Genomic DNA, 25,422 nt, shown 5'->3' on the forward strand with positions numbered 1-25,422 from the left:
TGGATGCCAGACAGGCAGCACCACCTTCTTTCCTCTCCAGATCTGCTTTTATCATGCCACACTGTATGTTAATGTGGAAATAGAATAGCAGAGTCATAGAATGTCCTGAGTTGGAAGGATCAGGATCATGAAGTCCAACTTCTGGCCCTGCATACAGCAGCCCCAAGAGTCACAGCATGTACCAAATATCATTGTCCAAACACTTCTTGAATTTTATCTGGCTTGTACTATGACTACTTCCCTGGGGAGCCTGTTCCACTGCCGAAACACCCTCTGGGTGAAAAGTCTTTTCCTAGTATCTAAGCTAAGCCTACCCTGACACAGATTCCTGATATTCCCCCAGGACCTGTTATGAGTCACCAGAGGGGGGATAAGTTCCTGGTCCTCTGCTTCCCCACCTAAGGAAGCTGCAGACTGCAATGAGATCTCTCCCTCAATCTCTTCTTCTCCTGGCTGAACAAACCAAGATCCCAGCTGCTCCTTCTATTTCTTCCCCTCAAGGCCCTTTACAATCCTCACGGCCCTCCTTTGGATGCTCCCCAATAATTTATTGTCTTTTTTATACTGCAGTTCCCGGAACTGCCCCCAGCACTGGAGGTGAGGCTGCACCAGCTCAGAGCAGAGCAGGACAATCCCCTCCCTTGCCTGCCTGGCCATGCTGTGCCTGATGCCTCCCAGGACACACTTGGCACTGCTGGCTGCCAGGGCACTGCTGGCTCATGTTCAGCTTGCCACTGACCAGGACCTCTAGGGATCCCAGAGACCAGGATCCCACAGGTCCCTTTCCATGGGGCTTGTCTCCAGAAACCTATTGCCCCGTCTATATGTACATTCAGGGTTTCCCTGTCCCTTATTATTGGAATAACTGATATTAACGACAGAGTACCTCCTCTCAAAACTCTCAGGGAGAAAATGCTTTGCCTGAGAGTTGTCCATCTACTTATTCTTTCTTTTGCTATTTGAGTTATATGATTTTTCAGATTATTTCATCATCTCAAATGGCTGAGTTTCCAGAACAGTTTTTCCTTGAAATACTTATCCAACTAATAGTGCATCTTTAATACCCATTGGAATTATGTCAAAGAATACATAAGAACAAGTTAATATTTCACTGGGCTATTTCTTGATAATCAGTATTACAGAGAGGAATCAAACTATAGATGTGTGCATTCATTTATTTCATAAATGGGTAGGAAACTTCATATCTACATAACTTTATTAATTCTAAAAACGTGAGGATTTTGTACTATATCCCATTTTGCTCACAACAGTTACCAATGTAATAATATTTTAAGGGTTAGTCACCCAGAAAATTAAGAAAATTCAGATAATTTCATTATCAGAATTTGTGAGTTTCTTTTATTGTGTTAAGAAATAAAAAATCATTTATGTGCATCAAAATCAGTAATATATGATTAGAATGAAAACAGGTCATAATATTGTGTCAATGGAACCATACTTGGAGATGCTAGTGGACACATCAGAAAAAAAGACAGAGAAAATTAGGATTCTCATGTATTTCTTGAAAACAAGAGAAGTAGTCTTGAACTACCATAGAAGCCTACCGACATTCATGGAATAATAATGCTCTTGAGTTCTGAACAACTGAGAACTTTCCAGGAACAAATTGAAGTTTATTTGCTAAGCAAGACCAACAGAGACAGGAATTACTTTAAAAGCTGTGTTTTTTCACAAAACTCCCATGGAGAAATCAGATTCTTTAACATCGCTTTCAGGATTCTTCACAAAAATCAAAATGTTCTCAAATTTGAAGTGACTTCCAATGTTTTAAACAAGAATTCAGATAGTTCTTTTGCTTGGCAGTTGAGTCCTGGATCATCCAGGTATCCATGTTTCAGGCTTTGAAGCTATACTCTGTGACAAGACATAACTGCACATAGACAAAGTTAGATCTTGAACATTCTGAAGTGGAAGGGAAACTCTCCATGACTTTGAAAAGCCTCTGGAAGAAATTCAGTATTACATGAGGTACTCATGATGAGAGGACAGCTCTGGTCATAGTGGATATGTGCACCATTTCCCAACAGATAAGTAAAAAAAAAAAAAAAATTACACAGGCACAAATTAATACCCTGCATTGCAGAATCTTGTCCACAAACATTTTCTCCAGACTGGAGATTTCAAAGCCAGTGTTTTGGGAACTGCATGGGTTTGTTAGCAGGATAGTTCCAGGGAATGGGATGAGCATAACCCATGGCTTTCTACATAATGGAATACCAATGACTTGAAGCCCTATCTGCAATTCCTACCTCAAGTGAAATCATGTGGCCACTTCCTGGTCTTTGAGGGGCTCTATTCTCTGAGGACTTACTCTTTGCTTGGCTCAATCCACAATGAAACCAGTCTGAGAAGGGAAAGGAGCAAACACACTGCTGCTTCCTCACCTACAGGTGTGTCTTTGCTATGGAAGCTTCAGGAAAGGGCACAACTTAGTGTAGCCTTTCCACTTGCAGAAAATATCGAAGAGATAAGATTATACTACAATACTAGAGTAAAGAGGGTCTGTTTCTTAGGGGTAGGCAGGCATTATTTCCAGCCCTTTTCTTTTTAGGGATAACAATATCTACCAAAGAAGAGGATCAGGTTGCTTGGATTGTGTTTGATCAAGAAAAGGAATGGGTGGTCAGCCCTAAACTCTTCAAACTCAGAGGAATATAGAATGTCTTCTGTGTCATCTGCTGAGCCAGTGCCCTCCTCAGTGCCCTCTTCATTGACTTCCAGGTATGCCTCGTGGACAGCCTCAGACACCCTCAGGCTCTCTGCTGCAGAGATGCCAGAGAGGTTGGCAGCCGGGCTGAACAGGTCAGTCATACCCAAGGATATCAGGACAGATGTGAGGTTATATTTCTCCTCAATCTTCATGTGTGGGAGGTACACTTTTACTCTCTTCTTTTCCATCACCTCAGAACTGGTCCACTCAGTAAGTTTTTCAAAGCTGATTTTGTTCTCAAGCTGCAAAGAGAGGCAGGGAATGAAACACGTGAGATGCAAATCCAACTTCTTCCTACCATTCATTTCTGTCAAGGCTATCATAAAAGTAAAACCCCAACCAGAATGGTTCCTGAAGCTCATCCTATTAGCATCCTTCTGCTATTTTATTAATTGGCTCTCCAGTACTGCCTGTGTCACTCTCCTTTTATTCAGATTTTTACCAACCTAACACATCCCCCTTTGTCCAAGTAATCTTGTGTCTCATGAGGCACAACCCAACAGTTTCACAGCCTAGCAAATTAGTCAGCTTGTGAAAGACTGCAAAAACAGGACCGTGAAACTTTACCTACGGTTGGTAGCACCTAACAAATGCAAACTCTTCCACATCTGCAATAACTCTATTTCATAATTTAAAAATATTACTGAAATATTAATAATTGTTCATATATTTTAGACTGCATTGATTTTTCTCCTTTCTTGAATACAAATGGGTAACTTTATAGCACTGCCTATATATACATCTTTTTCTGCAGGGCTGCAGCCGCACTACACTGCTTTACCTTCATTTTATAAAACCGAGCTCAGGACTCTCCTAAGAGGCTCTGCCTCAGCACATGGCAGATTTTGTTCTCCCCTTCCTGCCCAGCACAGCCATAGGGTGGGCAGCTGGGATGTCAATGGGCAGCAAAAGGTCTGACAGCAGCCAAGCCCCACTGAAGTCACAGCCCTTCTGCTCACCCTGCCAGGGCCATACCTGTGCCAGGCCAGAGATGTCATCAGGCAGCAGCACCAACAGGCTCAGCTCTCCACTGGTGTACGGAAGCTCCAGGACCTTGATTTTATCTTCAGCCACTCTTCCCACTCTGAAGGTGCTGTTCTGATACATCATTTGCACAGGTCTGCTCTCTTGCTGCAAAAACAAAAATGTGAGATGAAGTGATGTGGGAGCAAACTTTTTCTTTTGTCAGACAAATGTACAAGGCCTTTGAAAGGACAGAACTGAATCTTCAACCATGCTGCCTTTGGAAAAGAGTTGTGTCTCCATTTTTGCCTCATTTGCTGGTTTGTTCTGTCAGACACAGGTGTCATAAATCTGACAGTGAGGCCCCAGGTAAATCACCCAGCCAATGACTACAGAACTGTTAATACAACAAATACACATCTGGCCAGAAAGTGTGTCTGTGCTCCCCACCTCTGTCACATTGAAGGGCACTTCCTCAGTGTGTTCTTCTTGAAACGGGGTCTTCCATTTCCCTTTGAAGAAAATGGCATTCACAAGGACCAGCACAGTCTGAGGATTAACAGAGCTTGGTTCAAGGAAATCCTGGATCTGTCCTTTAAGAAAAAAGTAGGGCACAGAGTAGTAATTTTCATAGCAATAGTTTTAGAAGTCAATCAATATACTGCTCCTTCTCTTGACTTTTCCAAAACTCTGCACATTGAATTAAGTTTCATGAGGATGATTTAATAATACACTGAAAGACTGGCAACTAGCCAGACATTTCTGCAAGACAGGTAGGTTCAAGAGTGCTATAGATTCCCAGGAACATTTCCAACCAGCACTTGGAAAAAAATAAATATTTATATAGAAAAGAAGGAAAGGGAGACGGAAGAACCAACACAGATTTTCTCAGTATGTTTGTTTCTCACAATTCACTCTAAGTTTTTCCTTCCACCTCAACACAATAAATGCACACAAGCTTCTGAATAATTTATTTCCCATCTTCAGTTTGGTATGTATTACTTTCTCCCCTGGAAGCCCACTTACCTATCCAGCATATCCTTGTAAATATATGCCAATAGTCTAGAGAAGCTGGGAGTAACTTTGCATGAGTTAATCTCTCCAGATACATAAAGAGTGCATATAAAATGTGCATATAAAGTCTGCATATCATGGCACCTCTGCCTTTGCCAGATGTATTTAAAACACACTGTCACTGCCACACAGGTGCAATAGAGTCATTCCTTTCCACAGAAAATAGCCACTAATGGGGACAGGAAGAGGAAATTTCTCCTCTAATGTTTAGTCCTTTCAGAAACTGCTAAAATACAGTTGTCAGAGAGAAGTATATTTCATAGTCTTGTCAGACTTACCATTTGTCTGATTTTTCACCCAGGAATTAATGCGCTGTCTAGTTTGATTTGATGCTGTTTTGAAGTTGACCATTTCTAGACCAGATCTGTACAGCTTTTTCACACATTTTAAGTAAATCTGTAAAGACACCAATTAATGGTAGCCAGGGAACCAGTAATTTTTTAGAAACAATATAAAAGTGAAATAAAATATGGGTAATAAAATTTTTATAGGGATGTCATGGTTAAGGTGTTCTCATTGTTTACTTCCTGAAAGAATTTGCTAAAACTGGATGGATCAGAAAAATTATTTTGTGGCAATGACAATTTTATGACAATTTCAGATCTGACATCTTTACTATGTAACCAGTTAAGAGCATATATTAAAAACATTTAAGAATTTCTGGAAGAAAGCCTGATCCAAACCCCCTGGTTTTAGGTTCATTATAGAGGGTTTTGTCATCTTTAAGTTCACTTTCTTTTTTCAAAACATTTTCCTTATTTTTACAGATAAGAAGTTCCTTTTATTTAGAATATTTGTATTTGTATTTTGCTTTGGAAATATGAAAGAAAGATTTTGACACTTTCAAAATTTGGTTTTGAGGTGAGTTTTCAAGTGAAGAAATATGTCAAAGTTAAATTATTTTCTGAGAAAAACTCCAACAACCAGTTAAAATGAAATGCTTTGTGGGAGCAAGTGGGAAGTGAGGAGTTACATTATCAATAATTTTGTTTATTACTCCATTCATTTTTTTAGTAGGGCCATATTTTTGCCGCAAATTGTTTTCCATTTTAGACTGTTGCCAGGGCCATGGCAAAGGGAAAAGCCATGTAAATCCACACCAGTAGGGACTATTGGATAAACTGGTCACCTACTCTGGCCAGTCCACCCGGATTACAGAATTTTACAGGGTTTAGCAAGAGATCACTTACCGGTAGGATCTGACTTGTCTTTTCAGCATAGAGTCTGTTGGCAATGTGCAGTGAATAATTGGCTTCTGGTGCAGTGATATCAGAGAGAATTTCTTTAAACAGTAGGTGGATATTCGCAGACTTGCCACACTAAGTTGTTGGTAAGAAGACAGAGAAGTACAGCTGTTAGGTTATTTTATGAGAAAGAGGATTATTTATAAGGTACAAATAATATGGGAAAACACAGAGTGTTTGAACATTTGCAAATGAACATGTAATAGAGTCTAAGAGTTCCATGGGAGGGATTTTTAGTATAAGCAGCTAATGATATATAATTAATTCTCAGCCTATTATGCCACTCATTCTAGAAGTTAATTATTGAAATTGGTGACTTTTCATAGGTACAAAGCCTCTAAATCCCAGGCACTCCTTGCATTTTCATGGCATTTTTTTGCAGAAGCCGCAGATAGAAGAAGAGAGCTAGATGGCAAGGGAGTCAGGAAGTGTTTTTTCATACAGTGAAAAAATGAATCACCTGTCTCTAGTTCCAGGAATGGTGACACAGGCTAAAAGCATGTAAGAAAACTGCACAATGATAAACAGTAGGTGGGACTGTATTTTTTCAGAATAATTGTGCTGAACAGCTCCTTTCTAAATGCTTACTGAGTCCCTAAATGCCCAAGCTTTAGATACTGCCTTTGGTTAAAAAAAAAAAGGTCGCATCTTTTTTTAAGTCCCACCTTGTGTTTCGGATCCCAAGTAAATGGGGACACACCAGGCTCCATGGCTTTTGTTATCTTTACAGAGGCAGCGGATTAACATGGACAGAAGCATACAGGTATCAAGGTACTGGGACCCCTCTGGTTCTCTTGGCGTGGCAGTGGGAATTGGAGGCTGGAAAAGCCCCTGTAGCTTTGTAAGAGTGTGGTTACTTTCCATCCTTTGGGGATTCTGGGCTCTTTTCTGCTGTCCCTCTTTGAAGCCTGCCTGCTGTACCCTGGCTCCAGGTACTGAGACCCTTTCAAGGGCTGTAGCCCAGCAGCGCTTGCAGGTGTGAAGTTCACTTTCACCAAAGTGTATCCTGGTGCCCAAACACCCTATCCTGTCCTGTCACTTGCAGTATGTGCAGCCTGTCTTCTTTTTCTAGTGGTGTTTTGGAGGTTGTTTTTGTTCATTTTGGGTAGTTTTTGTTTGTTTGTTTTTGTTGGTGGTTGTTTGCTTGGCGTTTGTTTTGTTGCTGTTGTTCTTTGGTGGTTTGTTGTATTTTTTTTTAACTTACATCTCTTAAATTAAGACAATTAGCAAAGGTTTGGCAAGGTGTTGAAACTACTGAAATCACAATCAGAACAGTCTATTCTCAGGAAAAGGATGTGAAAGAGAAATCGATGTACCTTAGGCTTCTGTACCTTGGTCTGGATACTTCCAAGTCCTGCAATTTTGTCAAAGTGAAGAACCTGCAATGGAAAGTAAAAATTAGGCATGTGAAGTCAACTGATATTAGTGACAAGTAGGTTTTCACTAACCGAGTCTGATTAGCACAAGGATGAGCTGAGAAATTTCATGTGAGCTTTAAAGCAGGCACCGAACTGAAAATTTGTGATTGTGATCTTCAGCTTAGATTCTGTCTTTTCCAGTTAATGGCATTGTCCATAAATCAGATACAGCCTTACAGCACTGTATTTATAACGATAAATCTTGTTTTCCAAATGTTTCATCTTTTATATGTTTCAAGTTGTCCTTTCCACCTGGAAGGAATCAGGTCTCTGAGATAGTATAAGCTGAAGCAAGAGACCTGCCTTAACCATCCTCCAAAACTGCTTTCTTAATGAAAACCAAAGGTTGTTCTTGCCCTTCCTTGGGGAAATGCAATAGCTGAAAATCTCCAGAGTTTGGAAAGTCATTTTTTTGCTAGGCAGGTTTGGGAGGTATAAATGGATACTCTGCTGCCTCTTTGAATGGGATCAAAGAGAGTTTGTACCCATTTATGTACCTTACCTTCTCCATCTGATACTCAGTGTTATTTCTTGCTCCCAGGTAGACCATGGCCAAGGCTGCAATCATGCTCAAGGGGCAATAAAATATGTTGTCATTGGGGTGGTGAAGTTTCACCTCTTTGAATACATCAAAACAAAATTCTGCATTTGCTGCACTGATGGAGCCCATTGTGAAATCAGCGTTTCCTAAAGCAAACAGAAATACCACTTTATGGTCACAATACGTAGCGCTTGTTTTAAAGAGCATTGCCAATAGCCCAGAAACTGCCACTTCATTGCTGGTTTTGTGATACTGAACCAGTAAATGATGTGAAGTCTACAAATTCTGTGATCATTAGAAATTTTGTAACTCCTGATCCATTCACATACAAACACGTGTTTGTTTTCTTTCAACAAGATTCTCTCAGCAAGATAGTACCTTGTACTTACTTGCCTTTTAAGAAATAGAAAGTTTCATCCAGCCTTCTATATGATAAATATAACATTAATGAGTTTCTATTTGGCCATCCAGAGGGCTCTGAATGATGTTTGAGGCAATGCAAACATAGTATTTTATTTCTTCTATGGCTGCTCTCAATCTTTAAATCAAATGTAGTCACACATTACACTTTTTGTGTACTTCTCACCGTTGCTTAGTACAGCCAGCCACAAATTTGGAGATTGCTTTTCTGCAGTTTATAGCAATAAACGAGCTGTAAGACAGTTGCTTGGATGCTGGGAGATAAATTTAGGGTTTTCCTGTGGTCCTGTTTCAGACATTTAATCACTGCTAATCCTTTTTAGCATAATCATGCATATATATATGTATATATCTACACATATATAAATATGTATATAAAATATATGGGTTTTGTCAAGGAGTGAGATTGAGAAAAGATAAATACCTTTCTTGCCAATTATTAGAATTATAAAAGGAAAGTTTTTATGTGACAACAGGTTTTAAATGAAAAAGAACTATTTCTACTCAATGTTGTGGTGCACAAGCCACATATTTTATACACTGAAATGTATTTGACAGTCAAATAGTATAAGATATAATGAGAAGGCAAGGCAAAATTACTCTATATGTTGTCCTTTTACATACCTGTCTTATACTTACCTTAAGGTTCTTAAACATAATATAATTTTTTTCCATCTTAAAGAATACAAATTAGAAATTACATTTTCTTGGAAAAATACTTACCCCACAAACTTCAAAGAGGCATGTAATAATCCAGCTTGCCAGCGGCAGCTAAACAGCTCCCTGAGCTCTTGGTGATATATAGAGCATGATTTTGAGACACTCCCACTGTTGCCTTCAAGGAGTCATCTTCAAACACTGCCTTTTGTCACGATTCATTGCACCTTGAAACATTGAACAGGGCTAGGTTAAGCTGGTATTCTATCTGCAGCAAGTCAGCTTTATTTATTACATAAAACCTGATTTAAAACTGAATTATTTAAGCTTTTGCTGTAACCTTCTCTTCTCTTCAGGGGTGAGGCACTCTCAGTGCCAAAAGTACTCTAACACAGCATTCCCACCAGTCATGAAGGGAAAGGTGGATGCTGGGCTAACTGCTGAAGGTCTGGTAGACATGCAACATTTCACTACAACATCTGTGCAGTGGTACAGAGGGAAGTTCCTCAAGAACAGTGGCCATCTGACCTTGCCAAAGTAAAGTAATCCCAAGTAAAGCCAGTGGCAGGATGGTCATTCTATTGAGAGAGGTCTGAAATGGATTTTTTTTCCATGTTAGAACAAACTCAAAACTTTTTGTTTAGTTTTCAAGACTGAAAGGCGTTTTGGTCTGAAAAAATGCAGAAATATATTCCTGAGTGCAGACTGTTGTGGTGTATGGCTTGTACTTGTTAAAAGCAGAGCCACATCCATTTCTCTGCCTAGGTGAGCCTACAGTATTTTACCTGAGGCCACACTATGAGGGTCTACAGCATAGGTGTGCAGGAAGAGGGGAGAAAGGCTCTGAGGAGAAAGCACATTTGCATTTGCATTTTGCTAAAACTTCATTTTTATGAAAACATTTAGAGCAACAATGATGAGATGACTTAAGAGCCTGAAGATGGGCATGGAAGAGGAAAAGATTTGAGGAATGGTCAGAAATTACATATTTCCTGGGTTGTAAGCCTGACCCCAGAGTATTCAGGTATTCAGAAATTTATTTAAACCAGCCAGTCATATTTAAAGAATGACTAAGTGTCAGCTTTTAATTTTCATTCTGTGTAGGTCATGGCAGCAAGGCCCATGGTGCTTGCACAGGCCATTCCCATAGATCTTCCATACCTTGTAACTATGGCAGGTGAATAAACTACAGAATCTGTCAGCAGGAACATTCATGGTCTGTTAGACAACCATAATGCACAATATAAAATATAATTCAATTGTAACAAGCTATTACTCTTTATTAAATAATAGACTTGATGAGCAGTAAAGAAACAAATTTGGCATCTGCAAAGGCCATAGGGTTGGATAATAGGAATCCAAATTTGTATGTGTTAAGTCACAAAGCATACAGCAGTAAGTGCACCCTCTGTAAAAAGGAAAGGGAGCTGCTCTCCCCTTCACAGTGTTCTTTGCCTTGCTGAAGTGCAGGGATGTATGTGCAGAGCCTGATAATTGGAGTGGTTTTCAGTTTCCCCATTCAGAATGAGGATATTATAGCAGCCTGCTTGCACAGGCCATTCCCATAGATCTTCCATACCTTGTAACTATGGCAGGTGAATAAACTACAGAATCTGTCAGCAGGAACATTCATGGTCTGTTAGACAACCATAATGCACAATATAAAATATAATTCAATTGTAACAAGCTATTACTCTTTATTAAATAATAGACTTGATGAGCAGTAAAGAAACAAATTTGGCATCTGCAAAGGCCATAGGGTTGGATAATAGGAATCCAAATTTGTATGTGTTAAGTCACAAAGCATACAGCAGTAAGTGCACCCTCTGTAAAAAGGAAAGGGAGCTGCTCTCCCCTTCACAGTGTTCTTTGCCTTGCTGAAGTGCAGGGATGTATGTGCAGAGCCTGATAATTGGAGTGGTTTTCAGTTTCCCCATTCAGAATGAGGATATTATAGCAGCAATGAGGATGGGAAAATCTAAAGATAAGAAGGAGCTTTCCTCTACTGCTGGCATAAACAAGGAAACCAAGGAGCTGGGAAAGCAGCTCTTTCCAACATTTCTATGCTCTTATTTTCACATGTAATTTCTTCTAGTTGTTCAGGAAGTACTAAACACTGTTTGAGGGTAATGTTTGCTTGTGCTTTTGGATGACCTGTCTGTCTGTATGACACATACTGGGTGCATTGTACTGTGCCTGAGTCCCTCTGACTGAGACCATAAGGAACCAGGACTTCCGACTACAAAACCTACTACCAGTTATATTTTGAGGAAAATAAAATTAGTCTTCTTAATGGTGACAGGGGAGGAGTGGGGAAGGTGAGGGAGAAGGTAGAATGTGACTCAAAGGTGCCCTCTTGGGCTTTTTCAGTGACAATCCAAAAATCTTCCTTTGCCCTTCTTGCCTATCTATTGCAAAGCTTTTGAAGATATAATAAAAAATTATGTTATACATAGGTACTAAGAAACTGTTTAAAGGAAAGCACAGTTTCAGAGAAAACTGAGGAGAACTGCAGCTATCAGAGAAAATAAAGTTCAGTGGAAATGTGAATATGTAAGGAGTTACTCAGTAATCAGACTGTGGGAAGCCACAGATCTCTCTGTTGTGGGACAAATGTGTGTTACGTTTCCATGGATCCTCATGGAAATACTATTTGACATCTTTTGCTTTGCTTTTTGCCAGTCTACACTTTTGCAGGCTGTCATGTGTGCTGGTGTGGTTCAACACTTGGCAAGGAGCATGTCCTCCCTGGGGAGGAGGCAGTGGAATGCCCTTCAGGGCTATGTCTGCTCCAGGCACCATTTGGAGTTTCCTGCTTTTCTCTGCTCTGTGAGCTCTATTGCTTGGCATCGAACTTTTACAAACTAGTTTCCCACAGCAGAAGCATTTGCTGCCAGAGTGGAGGGTTTACCTTCTATTTTAAGTAAACGTCCATGATTTTGTGGGAGCACTGCCCTTCGCAGTAGGAGGTGGTGCCACTACACTAGCAGCAGGAAGCTACTTTCCAGCTTCTGGTGTTTTTCACCACATATTTTTTCATGTCTTGTAGATTAAAATGGCAATAAGGAAAAAAGATTGCATAAGGAGAAGAGAATGGATTTTTAAATTATAATTTATACTGTATTTTGTTGCAGGCTCTGAATTATCTAGATATCCCTGAAGCAAGTTTTTGGGGGTTTTTTATTATTACAATATGAAGTTACTTCTGCTATAGTAAACTAAGTGTTTCAGCCACACCTTCTCCTTTGGTCACACACAAAATTCCTGTTGTAAGATTTGTGCCCTTTGGGATAATATGTTAAAGCACTTGCCTTTATTACTTTAATGCTTTTTCTTTTACATTTTATCTCAAAATTGATAGGCCTGATTGTGCAAGCTAATGCATTTTAATACTGTTCATTTCCCTTTTTTTCTTTTAACCTAAGTAATTTTAATTTGAGACAAACCAGATATACACAGAATTCCAATGGCAGATGTTGAAAAACACATATAGCTGTTTTTTGAATACTTTATTTATCAAAGAGCTAACAGCCTGTGTTTTGTGTTCTCTTACCAGCTAATTGGTATGAAAACTGTGTCTCTACAGGTAATTTTACTATTTCAGGCTGTATTTCATACTGCAATTGCAGCCATATGAGGTATCTCCACACTATAATGGGTCTGCTTTATTCAGCAGTTCAATTTGTGTTGAGTACTGTAATTTACTGTAATTTTTCCTGCATATCTCAGCATTTGGAAGAGCCCTTTGAATCATCAGTTCTACAATGGTAGCAATATGCTCCCAGTGTTTACCTTCTTCCCATCAGTGAGTAACGGGGGAAGGAGAAGTGAGTCATCAAAGGCTGGAATATTTTTCCCATAAAAGCAAATATTCTTCATGTATCTGTGGATTTTGGACATTACCTTCTGCCAGACTAGGCAGGCTGCTCCCTTCTTGTGATCCTGTGCTATTCCTTCCCACCACCAACTCCACAACATCCGGGAGGTGGTTTAGGGAAGTAGATCATAAGCAAGAAAATTAGCTTTACCAGAAATTTTCCTCTTGATTTGCTTCCCAGAGAACTGCTCACCCACAAGTCAGGCAACTAATAGTGGTCATGTAAAAGAGGGAGAAGGTTCAGAGTTTATGTACCCTAATGTTGAATTGTCCAGTGCCTAAACTCAGCATAGGGAATATTTAAAAGTGGGAGGTAGACTTCAGTGTTATTTACATAATTTACATTTTTGGAAAGGATTACCATTATTTTTACTTACTATATTAGACTCTTCCTCTGTTTACTTAATACTGCAGACTACAACATTTACTATTGCATTTGCAGTGGGTTTATCATGAAAAATGGTAGTAATAATAATAATAAATAATAAACAATAAACACAGACTATGCATTTAAAAACCATCACTACAGGTTTTAATTTTTTTTATGTTAATGATTAACAAAATAGCTGGAACAAGAAACTCATGCTACCTGAGGCCCAAACAGATCTGGCTCTTAAAAGTGAGAATGGCTGATCACTACTCAAAGTTTAATGTGGGAATTAAGTGTCTAATTTCTGCATCACAGAGCAGGCCTTGTCAGAAAATTGTTCCATTCTTCTGAAAGCCTGGTTTTGTTACGTGGGAGGTTATGAGGAAGTTGGAAAACTTGGTCACATATACAGGGTTTTTCACCAAAAAATTAGTCTGCCCTTCTTGAAAGCAAGCAAAATTACACCAGAAAATCCTCTGTCTTCTCTGCTCTCTGAGAATAAACCCTGAGAGCTCCAATTTGAAACACTGCCTCCAGTCAGTATTTAATAGGACGCCTCCAGGGAACATCGTGATGCTCCCCTATAAAGTTCCTTGAGACCTTAGGTAGGTAAGGCTAAAAGAGACCAAGTGCCTGAGGTTATGCTTTTAATGCAGATCCCTATCCTCCTGTCTACTTCATGTGAGAGAAGGCATCACTTATCTTCAGGGCACTAAACTCATGGGTTTGTTGGATCCCTCCTGCATTAGGAAAAGCTCAAAGTAAAATTTTCTTCGCAAATACCTCATCATGTATTTTAAGGTAGATGTCATTTTCATGAGACCTCCTAAAAGTAAAATACGCCTAAGATTCATGGGGTTTAGGGTTTTATCTTTAATTTGCGTCTTCTCAGATAGTCTTTTTATTTACAGCAAACCAGACTTTAGGATAAAGTCTAGAAAAATGTCTTTTGTTTTGTCTTTTATCCTTATTGCTTGCCAGTTGGGATATAAGTGGGAAGAATGATCTAATTTTCAATATAACCTCCACTTAAGGAGAGGAATATCTTCCAAAGAAGAGAATGGTGTTGGTTTGGTTGTGTCTGATGAAGAAGAGGAATGGACGGTCAGCTCTGAACTCACAAGTTTCTGGGCAGCATAGAGGCATTACAAGGAGCCCCGTGGAACAGCCTGCCTCAGTGCCTTCTTCATTGACTTCCACAATTGTCTTCTGGATGGCCTTGGACACAACCAAGCCACCTTTCATAGAGATTCCTGACAAATCAGCTTTTCCCCAGTCAAAAACATTCATTACTCCCATCTCCTGGAGAGTATTGTTGAGAACATAACTTTCCTCCATCTTGAACTGGGGCAGGTACACCTTCACTCTCAGTGGTTGCATCGTAGACAAGCTCGTCCATTCTGCCAGTTTTTCATAGGTGAGGGCACATTCAAGCTGGAGGGTGGTATTGGGAGAAATGAGTGGCACCATAATCAATGCAAGGAAAGGAAGTTCAGTTTTTCCCACTTGTCTTTTGACCATACTGGAGCAATGCTAAAGCATTGCTCTCTATATGTGTCACTAGAGAGAAAATGAAGTGTTACCTGTTCTAGGCCAGTGAAGTCCTCACAGTCATCTTCAGGAAGAAGAATGAACATGCTCAGTTCATTATTGAAGTACTGGAGCTCTAGGACTTTTGTTTTCAGTTCCTCTATGATGGCCATGTTAAAATATCCTTCTTGAAACATCATCTGCACTTTCCTTCTCTCGTTCTGGAACAAATGAAACATATTGAATGGAAAATACGGAAATTATCACCCTGGTTTTAATTGGTTTCAGCCCTGAGCTTAGAGTTCAGCTCAAAAGCATTATTTAAACTGATCATGGGTTTAATATACTTGTGGCATTGATATGTTCCTCTCAACTGTAGTCCCAATGAAGTTATCCATTTTAGAAGCATAACAACTACATTTCCCTTTCTAATGGTGCCAAATTACTTTACTCACAACTTCCTCATTACATCTTTCTTTTTTCTGCTGTCAGATGAGGAAACTGATACATCTTATGCAACCATAAATTAAATTTGTCATGAATAATGTATACATTCCCCTGAGATAATTTGTCTTTAATACTTTTTTCCCTGTAAGCACACACTGTTCCGTTCATAAATAGTAGCAGAGAAGCAGAATCGTCACTTTCAATCTCAAGAGCAGACTATTTTTGAAATAGCACCCTTAGCTGCAAAATCCCCAACAAAGTTAGTGCATGCGCTCAGTGGAATTGCTCCAACAAGGATCTCAGCTGCACAAGAACTTCTGATGTGAATTGGTACAAACTTTACATATTTTGTTAGGAAAACAGAGAGAAATACAGTCTTCTATTGTTCTCACTTAAGACCACTGTTTTGTCTTGGGATAAAAGAGAGGAGAAAAGCCCCCATCTGTTATTACAGGAGACAGACATCTGACCTCCATCCCCCAGCAACTTCAGTTCCTCCCCACTCTGTACCTTGTTCAGGTGGAAATATGCTTCCTTAGTGTCTTCTTTCTTAAATTCTACAGCCCACTTTCCTTTAAAATATATAGCATTGACCAGGACAAGTACAGTAGAGGGATCAATAAAACCAGCAGCAAATAGGTCTTTGATTTTACCTTTAAAAATAATTAATTAAGATTAATTATTACTTTGTTCTGGCAATCAACTGACTTTGACTATTAATAGTTATTTCTTTTAAATTGACAAGTGGTATAATGCTGTCAGACAAATGACAAATATTTATGTACAGCTTTGGAACCAAAGAACTCAAGGCATTTTTGTTCCAATTACTACACTTATTTCCTATTGAAAAGAAAAAAATAATGCAGATGTTTAATATATAAAAATCTTGCTATCTTTGGAAAAAATTCATAGGTGGTTCAATTGCAAACAAAAAAACCTGCACATTTTTTTTTTACCTTTTGTTTCATTTTCAACCCAGAAGTTAATTTTGTCTCTGACTTCTTCTTCAGTGTATTTAAAATTTACTGGTTCCAGTTCTGCTCGATAGAATTTCTTTGTGGAATCCAAGTATTGCTGGAAAGTACAAATTGCAGAAGTTTTTTGCGATGTGATCATTTTTATAAGATAGATAATTTAATGGCTTCAGGATAGTTCCATGTAGTAGATCAGCAAGAAAGAAATTGGTAAAAAAGGCATATGTCCCTTTGTGCTTCATGATGGAAAACATTCTGCTGAGTTCCTCACTCCCAGGAGCTGTTACAAGGGAGACCACAGTCCCTTACCTGAAAGAATGGATAAGTAATTTCTCCAAAGAGCCTGTTGGCAATGGTGAGACAACAGCCTGGTCCAGGTTCACTGACTTCAGCCAACAGAGCCTGGAACTGGGAATGGACTCCTTCATCTTCTTCACACTTCAAACAGGAAAACAGATGTTTCGTGGTAGGCTTGAGCTTTCCTATGCAAAGTTGGACCTGAGGGTGAATTGCAGCCTCTCTCCATGAGAAACCCTACTCCACCCAGCTGACTCAGGCACTGGAATAAATGCACCAGGACACCACCTCCTCTTCCCCCTGTGCCTCACGTACAGAATGACAAAACAGGTCCCCTTCTGGCTCCTCACCTCCAAACCACGCCGTACCCTACAGTGATGTCTCTGTGCACAATAAGGAAAGGGCTGCTGGCTTAGAGACTGGGAGAAGCAAGTTCCAAGGTGCCTTTGGCATGCTCTCTAGGCAAAACTTTGCAGGTGGCAATTGAAGCATTTGTCACATTTTAGATTAGCACTGCTGTTTTGGTTAGAAACCCAGAATGAGAAGGCTCAGCTGTTGAATTGCGTGATCTCACAAGGCCCCTTAAATAACTAATAAAGGAACAGTAATAAGCAGGTCAGCAAATCTAGATGGAGAGGTTGATCAGCCCTGCTGTGCTTTCTGATTAAGTGATTGTCTTCAAGGAAAAGGGCTGACAAACTGGTTCCTGTTGGTTCAGGTCAGAGCTGCAATTGTGTCTTACCTGCTCAGAAGGGTATCTGTTTTCCTGTCTCGTACTGCTCAAAACTTCTCTGAAATGAAAGACCTGCAATGTAAATGTTGGGTGAATGCATATGAGTGAAGGTACTTCAAAGCTAAAGCAGTGTTGCAAGCCTATCCCAAAACACAGCCAGACTCAGGCCCTGTGGAAAGGCCTCTTTGCTCTTTACCATAAAATCCGTGCAAGTGAACAAATAGTTTTAGGAGATCGTGAGTGCATGAAATCTTTGAAATCTTTCTATGTGAGCAAGGAGGCTTTGGGTGTCCAGAGAAGGCAAGAAACCACATTAAAGGTAGGGAACTCTTCTGAGCTCTGAGAGTGCAGGGATACCTCCAAAATGCTTTCTTTAGCACTGATGCATTCATTGAACAGTCAATTCAGTAATAATGTGTAGTCTGAAGAAATTTGGTATTAGGAACTGCATAATGTATTTTTAAAAGGGCTTTCTGTGTGCATCAGCCCTTTGGATGTTTAGGAACTGTATCAGATGGTACAATCATCCTCTACCAGCATTCCCTTTTCAGAGCAAAGCCCTACCTTCTCAATCTGCTCGAGTGTGCTGCCCCTGGCTCCAAGGACAACCATTCCAAAGGCAGCTGACAGACTTAGTGGGGAGAAAAAGATGTTTTCATTTCTTTTTCTTTTTTTCAGCTCTCTGAAAAAGTCAAGACAGAACTTGGCATTGGCTGCACTGAGAGAGCACATTGTGGCACTGTGATCACCTGAAACAAGGGTAAAAATAATTTAGGTTTCTCATCTTTACACCTGCTATGTTTAGATGCCCTGGTAAGGTTTTTTGCAATAGTTTGGCTCAATTATTCAGTACTTTGTGGAAATTCCTTGTTCATTACATTTGGGATTTCCCAGTGAATCTGAAAATCAGCACCCTGAATAGCAGAAGAAACACATTTACAGAAACAGTATTCTGAGCTGAGCTGCTTCTACAACTTAAGTAATAGCTATGGTTTTGCCGCTTAGCCCAAACTTTGTCCTAACCAAAATTCCAGCTCAGTTTATATCCTGATCTTTGTGCCTTGAGTCCCCTAGGCATAGCACTTATTAATTACACCCTTGATCATATCTGACTCTTGTTTCTCTTTAAAAACTTTATGTGTATTACTCAGCTGTGCCTCACATACATGTCCTTCTAAGGCTGGTTGCTTAACAAATGTTTGACAGAAAATGGAACTACAGACAGGCTCACTCAGTAAGATTTTGAACAGAAACACATTGTGCATTAGTAGAAAATTCCAGACATATTTTTTTATCTGAAGCTTAAACTCTTTTTTCTGCAGCTTGAACTCTTTTTCCCAGATACTCTTCAGTTACAATCACAATTATTACAAGCAGACCATCTTAAATGTCCTGCAAAACTCTTCATATCTTAGACCTAGAACAGAGTTTCTTTCTCATTAAAGACTTACAGACGTAGTGCCTGCATCCAGTGAAGTGTTGTAGAAACATCTGATCATAAGTTCAGTATTTTAGAAGTTCCACTATTCTAAGTCCCATTTGATTGGATTCTGAGTCTGAATAATTTCCTACACACATGTAGTAAGCATATTTCCCCTATTACACAAGAAGAATTAAATTATCCATATAAACATTTGAAAGATAGAGCACTATAGAAAGACTATGCTCCTATAAGTGTCATGCAGAAGAAGTGGCAAATGATTTTAATCTTCTTTAGAAGCACACTTGGAAAGCAGACGTTCAGAAGTACCATTTCAAAAGTTAAGCACAGATTCATTACACAGCCCATACATTTTAATGTAATCCAAAACATTGTCACTTCCCCAAAATATATCACATGCCATATATATGTGCAAAGGAGGTATGTTACTTAAGCACATCTTGATCCTTAGATCCTAGTTCTGTCATTTAGAATTAAAGATCATGGAGATACTTACCTTCTCCTTGGTACTGATGGTGTCAACTGGACACTTGAGCTTCTTGACGGAGCTTCTGGAGCAATGGGATATAAAACCATTGCCACTCCCAGTGGCAGAATAAATTTCACTCATGATGAATCACATTCCTGTCTGTTGCAACCAGTTCGTATAATTAGGGGATCTGTTGTGGAATCTCGAATTTTTCTATATCCCTAGGAGTTCAGAAAGAAGTCGCAGTTTTAAATGCCTACTAAGATGTATAAAAAAAAAAAATCTAAGTAGTAATAAAAAAAGAAAGCAACCTCCTAAAAACAAAGGCAATTTCAGAGTGGTTTTTCACCTGTAAAAAAAAAATTCTGAGAATTTTGTCGTGTTTTGATGTCAGAAGTGGCACCAATGAATGCAACACAGGTTTTGTAGCAGAAACAATTATACTGCTATAACCAGCCCACTGATTTAGTCCTGGTCTAAACCATATCTTAAGTTTAGCCCAGAACTTCCCATTACTCCTCATTTTTGTCAGTGTCTCTGAGGACACCTGATCATTGTCTTATATTGCTTCAGCAAGGCGTAGGCAGCAGGGACAGAGCAACCTGCTAATAAGAAGTAGTATATTTCTGGTGTTATTTTCCTGAGGAATTATCTTTCTTCACATTCAGGCTGATATATGTGGGTGGGCAAGTATTCTTATGAGTACTAACAACATTGTTTTGTAACAAGGACTTAGTTATCACTACTAAGATGTATTTACACATCAATCCAACCAGATACTGGGCTTCTCTGGTATTTAGGAAACTTTGAAGGCAGTTTCCTATCAGTCATAAAGTACTCATGGGATTTAATTCCCTTTCAGTTTGAATTTTCCCATAGCTATTTCTTGGGAGGAAATAGAAATTAAAAACACACTGTTCATTCAAGCCCTGAGAAAAAGAGATTTTGCCTGAAGCAATGAAAGCCATGCAGTCTGGTTTAACTCGCTTAACACTGGGACAAGAAAATTTCCCAAAGAAGCATCTGGCTTGCTTTCCTGGTTTCTGGCTGCTCTCCACACAGTCACCTAAAAACTCACCTGCTGAGCCTGTTCCTCAGTGCTGAGCCCTGTTTGACCATCCAGGAGCCCTCCAGCAGTTACATCTGCACCAGCCAAGCTGGGATCAAGGCCACTTCACAGCTGCATCCCCCACACCCACAGTCACACCAGGTTTCCTTACCACCACAGAGCCTCTGACATCTCAATCCTTGAAATAATTTAATCATGGTGCAATAAAAAAATAGCAGCTTGAGCTGGTGCCTCCAAGGAGGGACCCCAAAGAAAGGACACCTTGGATAAAAGGACACCCTTTATACCCTCACCAGCTAAGTGTGGGAAAGTCCAAGGTCCTTGGCTCCTGCTGCATCTCTGAGTGTCCAGTTCCCTGGCCAAGCCACAGCTCCCAGGGCCCTTTGTTCTGCACTGGGTGGGCATTTCACAGCCCCTTGCCTGGGCTCCCACCCAGAGCCCAGCCTGCAGCTGCATCCCGAGCTACCTGCTCTGAATGGATTCCCCAACACTCACCACCGTCACCGACAGGGAACTGCAGAGCAGAACTGGGCAGATGGTGTTTGTCTTCTTGTAGTGATGGGCTGTTCTCTGCAGTCTTATTTTGGGCACTAGTCACAGTTGGAGGAAAACTGTTGCGGAATATGAGGGGATAAGTATACAGGTAGGAGCTACAAGATGTAACCATTCTAAGTTAGTGTAGCATCCAGGTGTCTCCCAGAACAGAAAAGAGATGGTTTTTGAACAGGAAGACACAACCAAGTATTTGTCTTTTAGGAACACTGGGAATTTTTAATCCAAATTAATGCAGTGAATGGAAAATTACAATCCTGAAGCACAATAATTCATGGCCTTTAGGCACAGGGGTATGTGCTGAAAGCTACAAGTACCCTTAAAATGCATTCTTCTGTGTAGGAATCTGTTAAAAAAAAGCTCAAGTTATCTAATATGCTCACAGAGTGATTCACTACTCTCTTAGCCCCTGCTTAGTTTTCTAATACTTTTAACTCCCTGAGGTGAACAGGTTTCTCCAGGTTTCTTCAACATTGTTTGTTGTTTCTCTGGTTTTGTAGGTGGTTCTGTTCTTAATTCATTTTGAATTAATCTGAAGGTTAACTATGCCTCTGTTTTTCCATTTGGTGGATATTTATTTCACACAAATAATTTTTTGTTAGTGGACAAATTACAGACAATGGAGTTAGAGAGGCCTTCATTCCCAGAAAGGAACACTCTCTGCTGTTGTTCTAGTCTCCTGCTTTGCTATTTTGTTCTCTTCTAGGTTAGTTTAGTGAAGGTTAGAGTGTGGCTTAGGCAGAGATAGTTTTTAATGGGAATGTCTGAGAATTCCAAGAACTTTTGTTCAAGCAGATTGAAGGATTTCCTGAATTGTAGGTTTTGAGGAGAATCACTATGCAAATGCTTGCTGGGAAAGGCAAAGCTATATCTCATCCTGCTGTTGAACAGAGGGCTGGACTAGGACTTGCACTGCATTTTCCAGATCTATGACTCCCTTCTTGCTCTTTGAATAATGCAGAGGTTCATTGCAGGCCAGAGAAAAGCTATGAGGATTGAAGATGGTCACAGTAGTCTCAGAATCACGAGACTCTCTTTATTCCTTTCTATTGAAAACCTTGCTAAAAGAAAAGGATAAATAGCAGGAGGACTTTTTCCAAAGGTTACAGAGAAGTAATTGCTGAGATGCATCATGTGGAAAGGAAGATGAAGATGTAAAAGCACTGCAAGTACAAAGGCACTGACAGAATTTGTTTCAGATAGTTAAACTACTCTGTCAAGAATGAAATCTCTGCCCTTTTAGCTAGTGGTCCATGTTTGTCATAGTAAAGTTGCTTTAAGGCACAGAGGAATGGATTGCAGACTGACCTGCTTTCTACACCTAAAACTCCATACATTTACATAAGACTGCAAATAGCACTGCATCCTTAGGGATAAGTTTTGCCCAACACCATTTATCTGTTTGCAGTTATTTTGGCTGAAAGTGACATTTTACTTCACTTTCCCGCCACATTTTTTTAATATTTGTGATGGCCCTGGAGCCAGGACCAAGGGAATGAAGACTTCTCTGCATGATTTTAAACCACAAAGGTGATTACATGGATGAGATAAGCATAGGAAGGCCAAAGCAAGGAACAAAGATCCAGCTTGTGATGTCAATCAGCAGAACATAACATCACAGCAAGAAGCAATGACTCACTCTGTAAGCAGAACAGACCACCAGCATATTCCTTGTGATTATTCTTTGCTTCAAGAGAATGTAAGAAGCTTGGATGTCTCCAGTCCTCCCTTGGCTTTTTCCTCACTGTTTGCAGCCATATGCTTCCCTTGCTGTCAGTGTCTGCAGGACATAGCAGAGAAGCAGATTCTTGTTGAGGAACCAGAGGATGATCTCAAATTTGACAGCAAAGGCTTTTCTTGCCCCTTTCATCTTACAAAATGCACCTTCTGCTACCACCCTGCTCAGGTGGTAATTACAGAGTACGTGATTTGTCTGAGGTTGCCTGTGAGTAAAGTGGAGTTGCTGAATAGCAAGAACAAAACAAGGACTCCTTTGATTTTCACTGGCCAAGAGGGCCCCCCTCCCTGTTTGTCAGACATCTGCTACAACAAATAACAAGTATTATACAGTATATCAGAGCAATTAGAGTGATAAAGTATCTGTGGTGATCCACAGAAACTTTAGCATGGCAGACAACATATCTCTTGAAGTTGAGGAAGTTGGAGATGCTTCAGATGTTGCTGATGGTCTCAGCTCGTTTGGGAACCACCACATGAGCAGATTCTGATATTCATTTCTGTGATCATCAGGTTGTATGAGTCAAGAACTATTGAAAACCAGGTGTCAGCTTATAAATAGCATTGCTGTCTTCTGACTCTCCACTACTGAATTTACTGGCAACAAGGTGCAAGGATTGATGAGTGTGAACTTTGCAGAGACCTGAGTCACCTCATGCTGGTCATTCAACTTGCCAGGGAAAAGCTGAGTCCAGCACTGTTATTTTTCCAGCTGAACTTCTCTGTGCACCAGAAGCTTTTCCACAATTGCAATAAACCCCATTTACTCCTCAGGGAAACTTAGACGTGACACAAAATAGTCTTCATCTTTGTTTCACTTATCAGCATCCAAATATAGCTCTAGCAATACAGCCAGTTCTGCCTGTTGCACCCTCTCTGCTCACGCCCTTTCTCACTTGTTCACGAGCTTTGACTAACAGGAAATTACATTTGTAGGCAGGGATGTGTGCATCCATCTCCTAAACAGACTTCCATAGTGTAAGGTGCTATGACTACACAGATAAATATTTCTGCATGATGTTTTATAATGCTGATTCAGGCTTTATGAGTGATCTCATTTATAGCATTTCTGGATATAATTTCTTTGTGGCAATTTAAGTCATTTTATAAGCCAAGTTTCTTTAATAGCAAGTGCAACATTTTTTAAAGCTGTGTGATACAGAATGTCATAAGTATTCCTCTCTTTGCTCTGCCTCAGTGCATACTTTTTCTTGTCATTCATCCTTGTGGGATGCAGTAGAAAGTAAGACATTTCCTCTGCATTTTCAAAAAGAGGCTGTTTTTCTATGTTGCTTAGACAGTGAAAAAGATAGCAGATATTTTCATGCAATGAAGCTGTTGTTGTTAACTTTGGTTAAAAATGACAGGACTATGGCTGGAAGGATCTTTGAGATTCCTGGTGCATCTGCTACCCTAAGGTGGGATGAAAGATCTAGATTACAGCTGATAGGTGTTTGTTGAACCTGTTTTTGAAGCTTCTGGACAAAATGTTTTCAAATCTCTGTTGCATTTCAGTTCTTCCTTATTCCTGAAGTTTTAACTCAACTTTGTCCTAAGTGGTCCTGACTGTAAATTAAAACAGTTGCATTCAGTTATATTTAAATTTCGATATGTGCTACTAGCTAAGTTGTTCAAATACTTATTAGTCAATTTATCCTTTCTACAAGACGTAGTATTTGGGAGTGTCTCCCTGGTCATAAAATGTAATTATTGTAGTTGTACTCATAACCAGGAACTTAACATTACACTAATCACACTACCCAAAACCTGGGTATTGTTAGCTACAGAACTACTTTACCAAATTATGGACTTGGAAACCTGAAACACCCTTCAGGGCTGCTCAGCCCTGTAGCACATTGCATAATTTTCACCATTCTGAGGAGAAAGGTATTGCTTTTGGCCATCAGTCTGGATGTTAAAAATAATTGTTCTTCCTCATTCCTGTGACAATCCTTGTGGTGTGATTTCCATAGCTAGTCAAATTATGCTGTGGTTAGGTAGTCCCATATATTATTTGCATAAGTGTTAGTGCAGAAATTCTTGCCAATCCTTACAGCTCGTGAAGTCAGATGTATCATAGGTCCAGAAATTGAGCTTGTTTGCCAGTATTGTGCACATATTTTTTTTAGTAACTGAGTTTTGAAAACAATGAGATTTGAAAATACCCTTCCTAAGCTGCCAAGCACTGTGAAGAACAGGCAGATGAATAATTTGAAAACACAGAGTAAAATTTTCAGTCAATGTGAAGTGACTCAGCTCAAATTGAGGTGTGAAAAGAGAATTTGTTTCCATGGAAAAAGGTTCCTCTTCAGGCCACTGAATAATACAGATGTATAAATGCTATGTTTTCCACATGCTACCATGGAATTCGTACAATATATTATTTCTTCATTCTGCAATTCAAATTCCTACCTGCCCAGGGTAACCAAGGACTACTGAACTGTCCTGAAAATAAGTTCTCTATATCTCTTCACATTTCTGCTTTCCCTCAGTTCCACTGATTTTTACCAGTGATAAAGCTTTTGCTCTCATATTATCCTGGATAAAATTTCACAGCCCTTTTCTCTTCTGACCTGCCTGTACCCCAGACCCATCACCTTGTGATTCCCAGACACTTGTATCCTGGCTGGTTGTAAACATTTGTGTATAATCTAATGGGGAACCTGTGACCAGCATCACTTACCAACATCTTTCCTAAGGCAAGGCGCTTTTACTGCATAGATATTTAAGAAAACTTGACTTAAATGTATTATGCTTCCAAGAACCACTACTTCATGCAGAACATGTAAAGTAGTCCCTGCTATTGTGTTCTTGAGTAACCACTGGATGCAAACAAGAATGTCTTGACAGAACATGATGTTCAATAGCTTTGGTGTTT

At 39.7% G+C, this 25,422-nt stretch overlaps 2 protein-coding genes across 2 annotated transcripts; both read right to left on the bottom strand.

Moving 5' to 3' along the window:
- Nucleotides 1-2,529: 2,529 nt before the first annotated feature.
- Nucleotides 2,530-8,100, bottom strand: LOC102072054 (ovalbumin). Its single transcript, XM_074544833.1, has 7 exons — nucleotides 7,933-8,100; nucleotides 7,344-7,391; nucleotides 5,959-6,087; nucleotides 5,047-5,164; nucleotides 4,145-4,287; nucleotides 3,707-3,862; nucleotides 2,530-2,973 (listed from the first exon to the last, which is right to left on the bottom strand). Exons 1-7 carry the CDS (start codon nucleotides 8,098-8,100, stop codon nucleotides 2,569-2,571), a joined length of 1,167 nt encoding a protein of 388 aa, XP_074400934.1. The 3' UTR covers nucleotides 2,530-2,568.
- A 6,224-nt stretch (nucleotides 8,101-14,324) lies between these two features.
- Nucleotides 14,325-18,008, bottom strand: LOC102062997 (serpin B4). The gene is made up of 7 exons (XM_074544793.1): nucleotides 17,841-18,008; nucleotides 17,286-17,348; nucleotides 16,556-16,684; nucleotides 16,229-16,346; nucleotides 15,783-15,925; nucleotides 14,879-15,046; nucleotides 14,325-14,729 (listed from the first exon to the last, which is right to left on the bottom strand). The coding sequence occupies exons 1-7, from the start codon at nucleotides 18,006-18,008 to the stop codon at nucleotides 14,325-14,327; spliced, it is 1,194 nt and encodes a 397-aa protein (XP_074400894.1).
- Between the last annotated feature and the right edge of the window lie 7,414 nt (nucleotides 18,009-25,422).

The sequence above is a fragment of the Zonotrichia albicollis genome, chromosome 1, assembly GCF_047830755.1.
Source record: "Zonotrichia albicollis isolate bZonAlb1 chromosome 1, bZonAlb1.hap1, whole genome shotgun sequence".
NCBI lineage: Eukaryota > Metazoa > Chordata > Aves > Passeriformes > Passerellidae > Zonotrichia > Zonotrichia albicollis.

What these genes read in the sequence shown, in the direction of transcription:
- LOC102062997 (XM_074544793.1), bottom strand. Translation starts at nt 18,008, where the DNA reads ATGTGCTCTCTCAGTGCAGCCAATGCCAAGTTCTGTCTTGACTTTTTC. An exon ending in CATATTTCCACCTGAACAAG is followed by an intron (nt 15,047 to 15,782) that starts GTACAGAGTGGG and finishes CATTTGTTCCAG; the next exon opens with AACGAGAGAAGGAAAGTGCA. An exon ending in ACTTCACTGGCCTAGAACAG is followed by an intron (nt 14,730 to 14,878) that starts GTAACACTTCAT and finishes ACCACCCTCCAG; the next exon opens with CTTGAATGTGCCCTCACCTA.
- LOC102072054 (XM_074544833.1), bottom strand. Translation starts at nt 8,100, where the DNA reads ATGGGCTCCATCAGTGCAGCAAATGCAGAATTTTGTTTTGATGTATTC. An exon ending in TTGGAAGTATCCAGACCAAG is followed by an intron (nt 6,088 to 7,343) that starts GTACAGAAGCCT and finishes CCAACAACTTAG; the next exon opens with TGTGGCAAGTCTGCGAATAT. An exon ending in TGCCCTTCAATGTGACAGAG is followed by an intron (nt 3,863 to 4,144) that starts GTGGGGAGCACA and finishes TTGTTTTTGCAG; the next exon opens with CAAGAGAGCAGACCTGTGCA.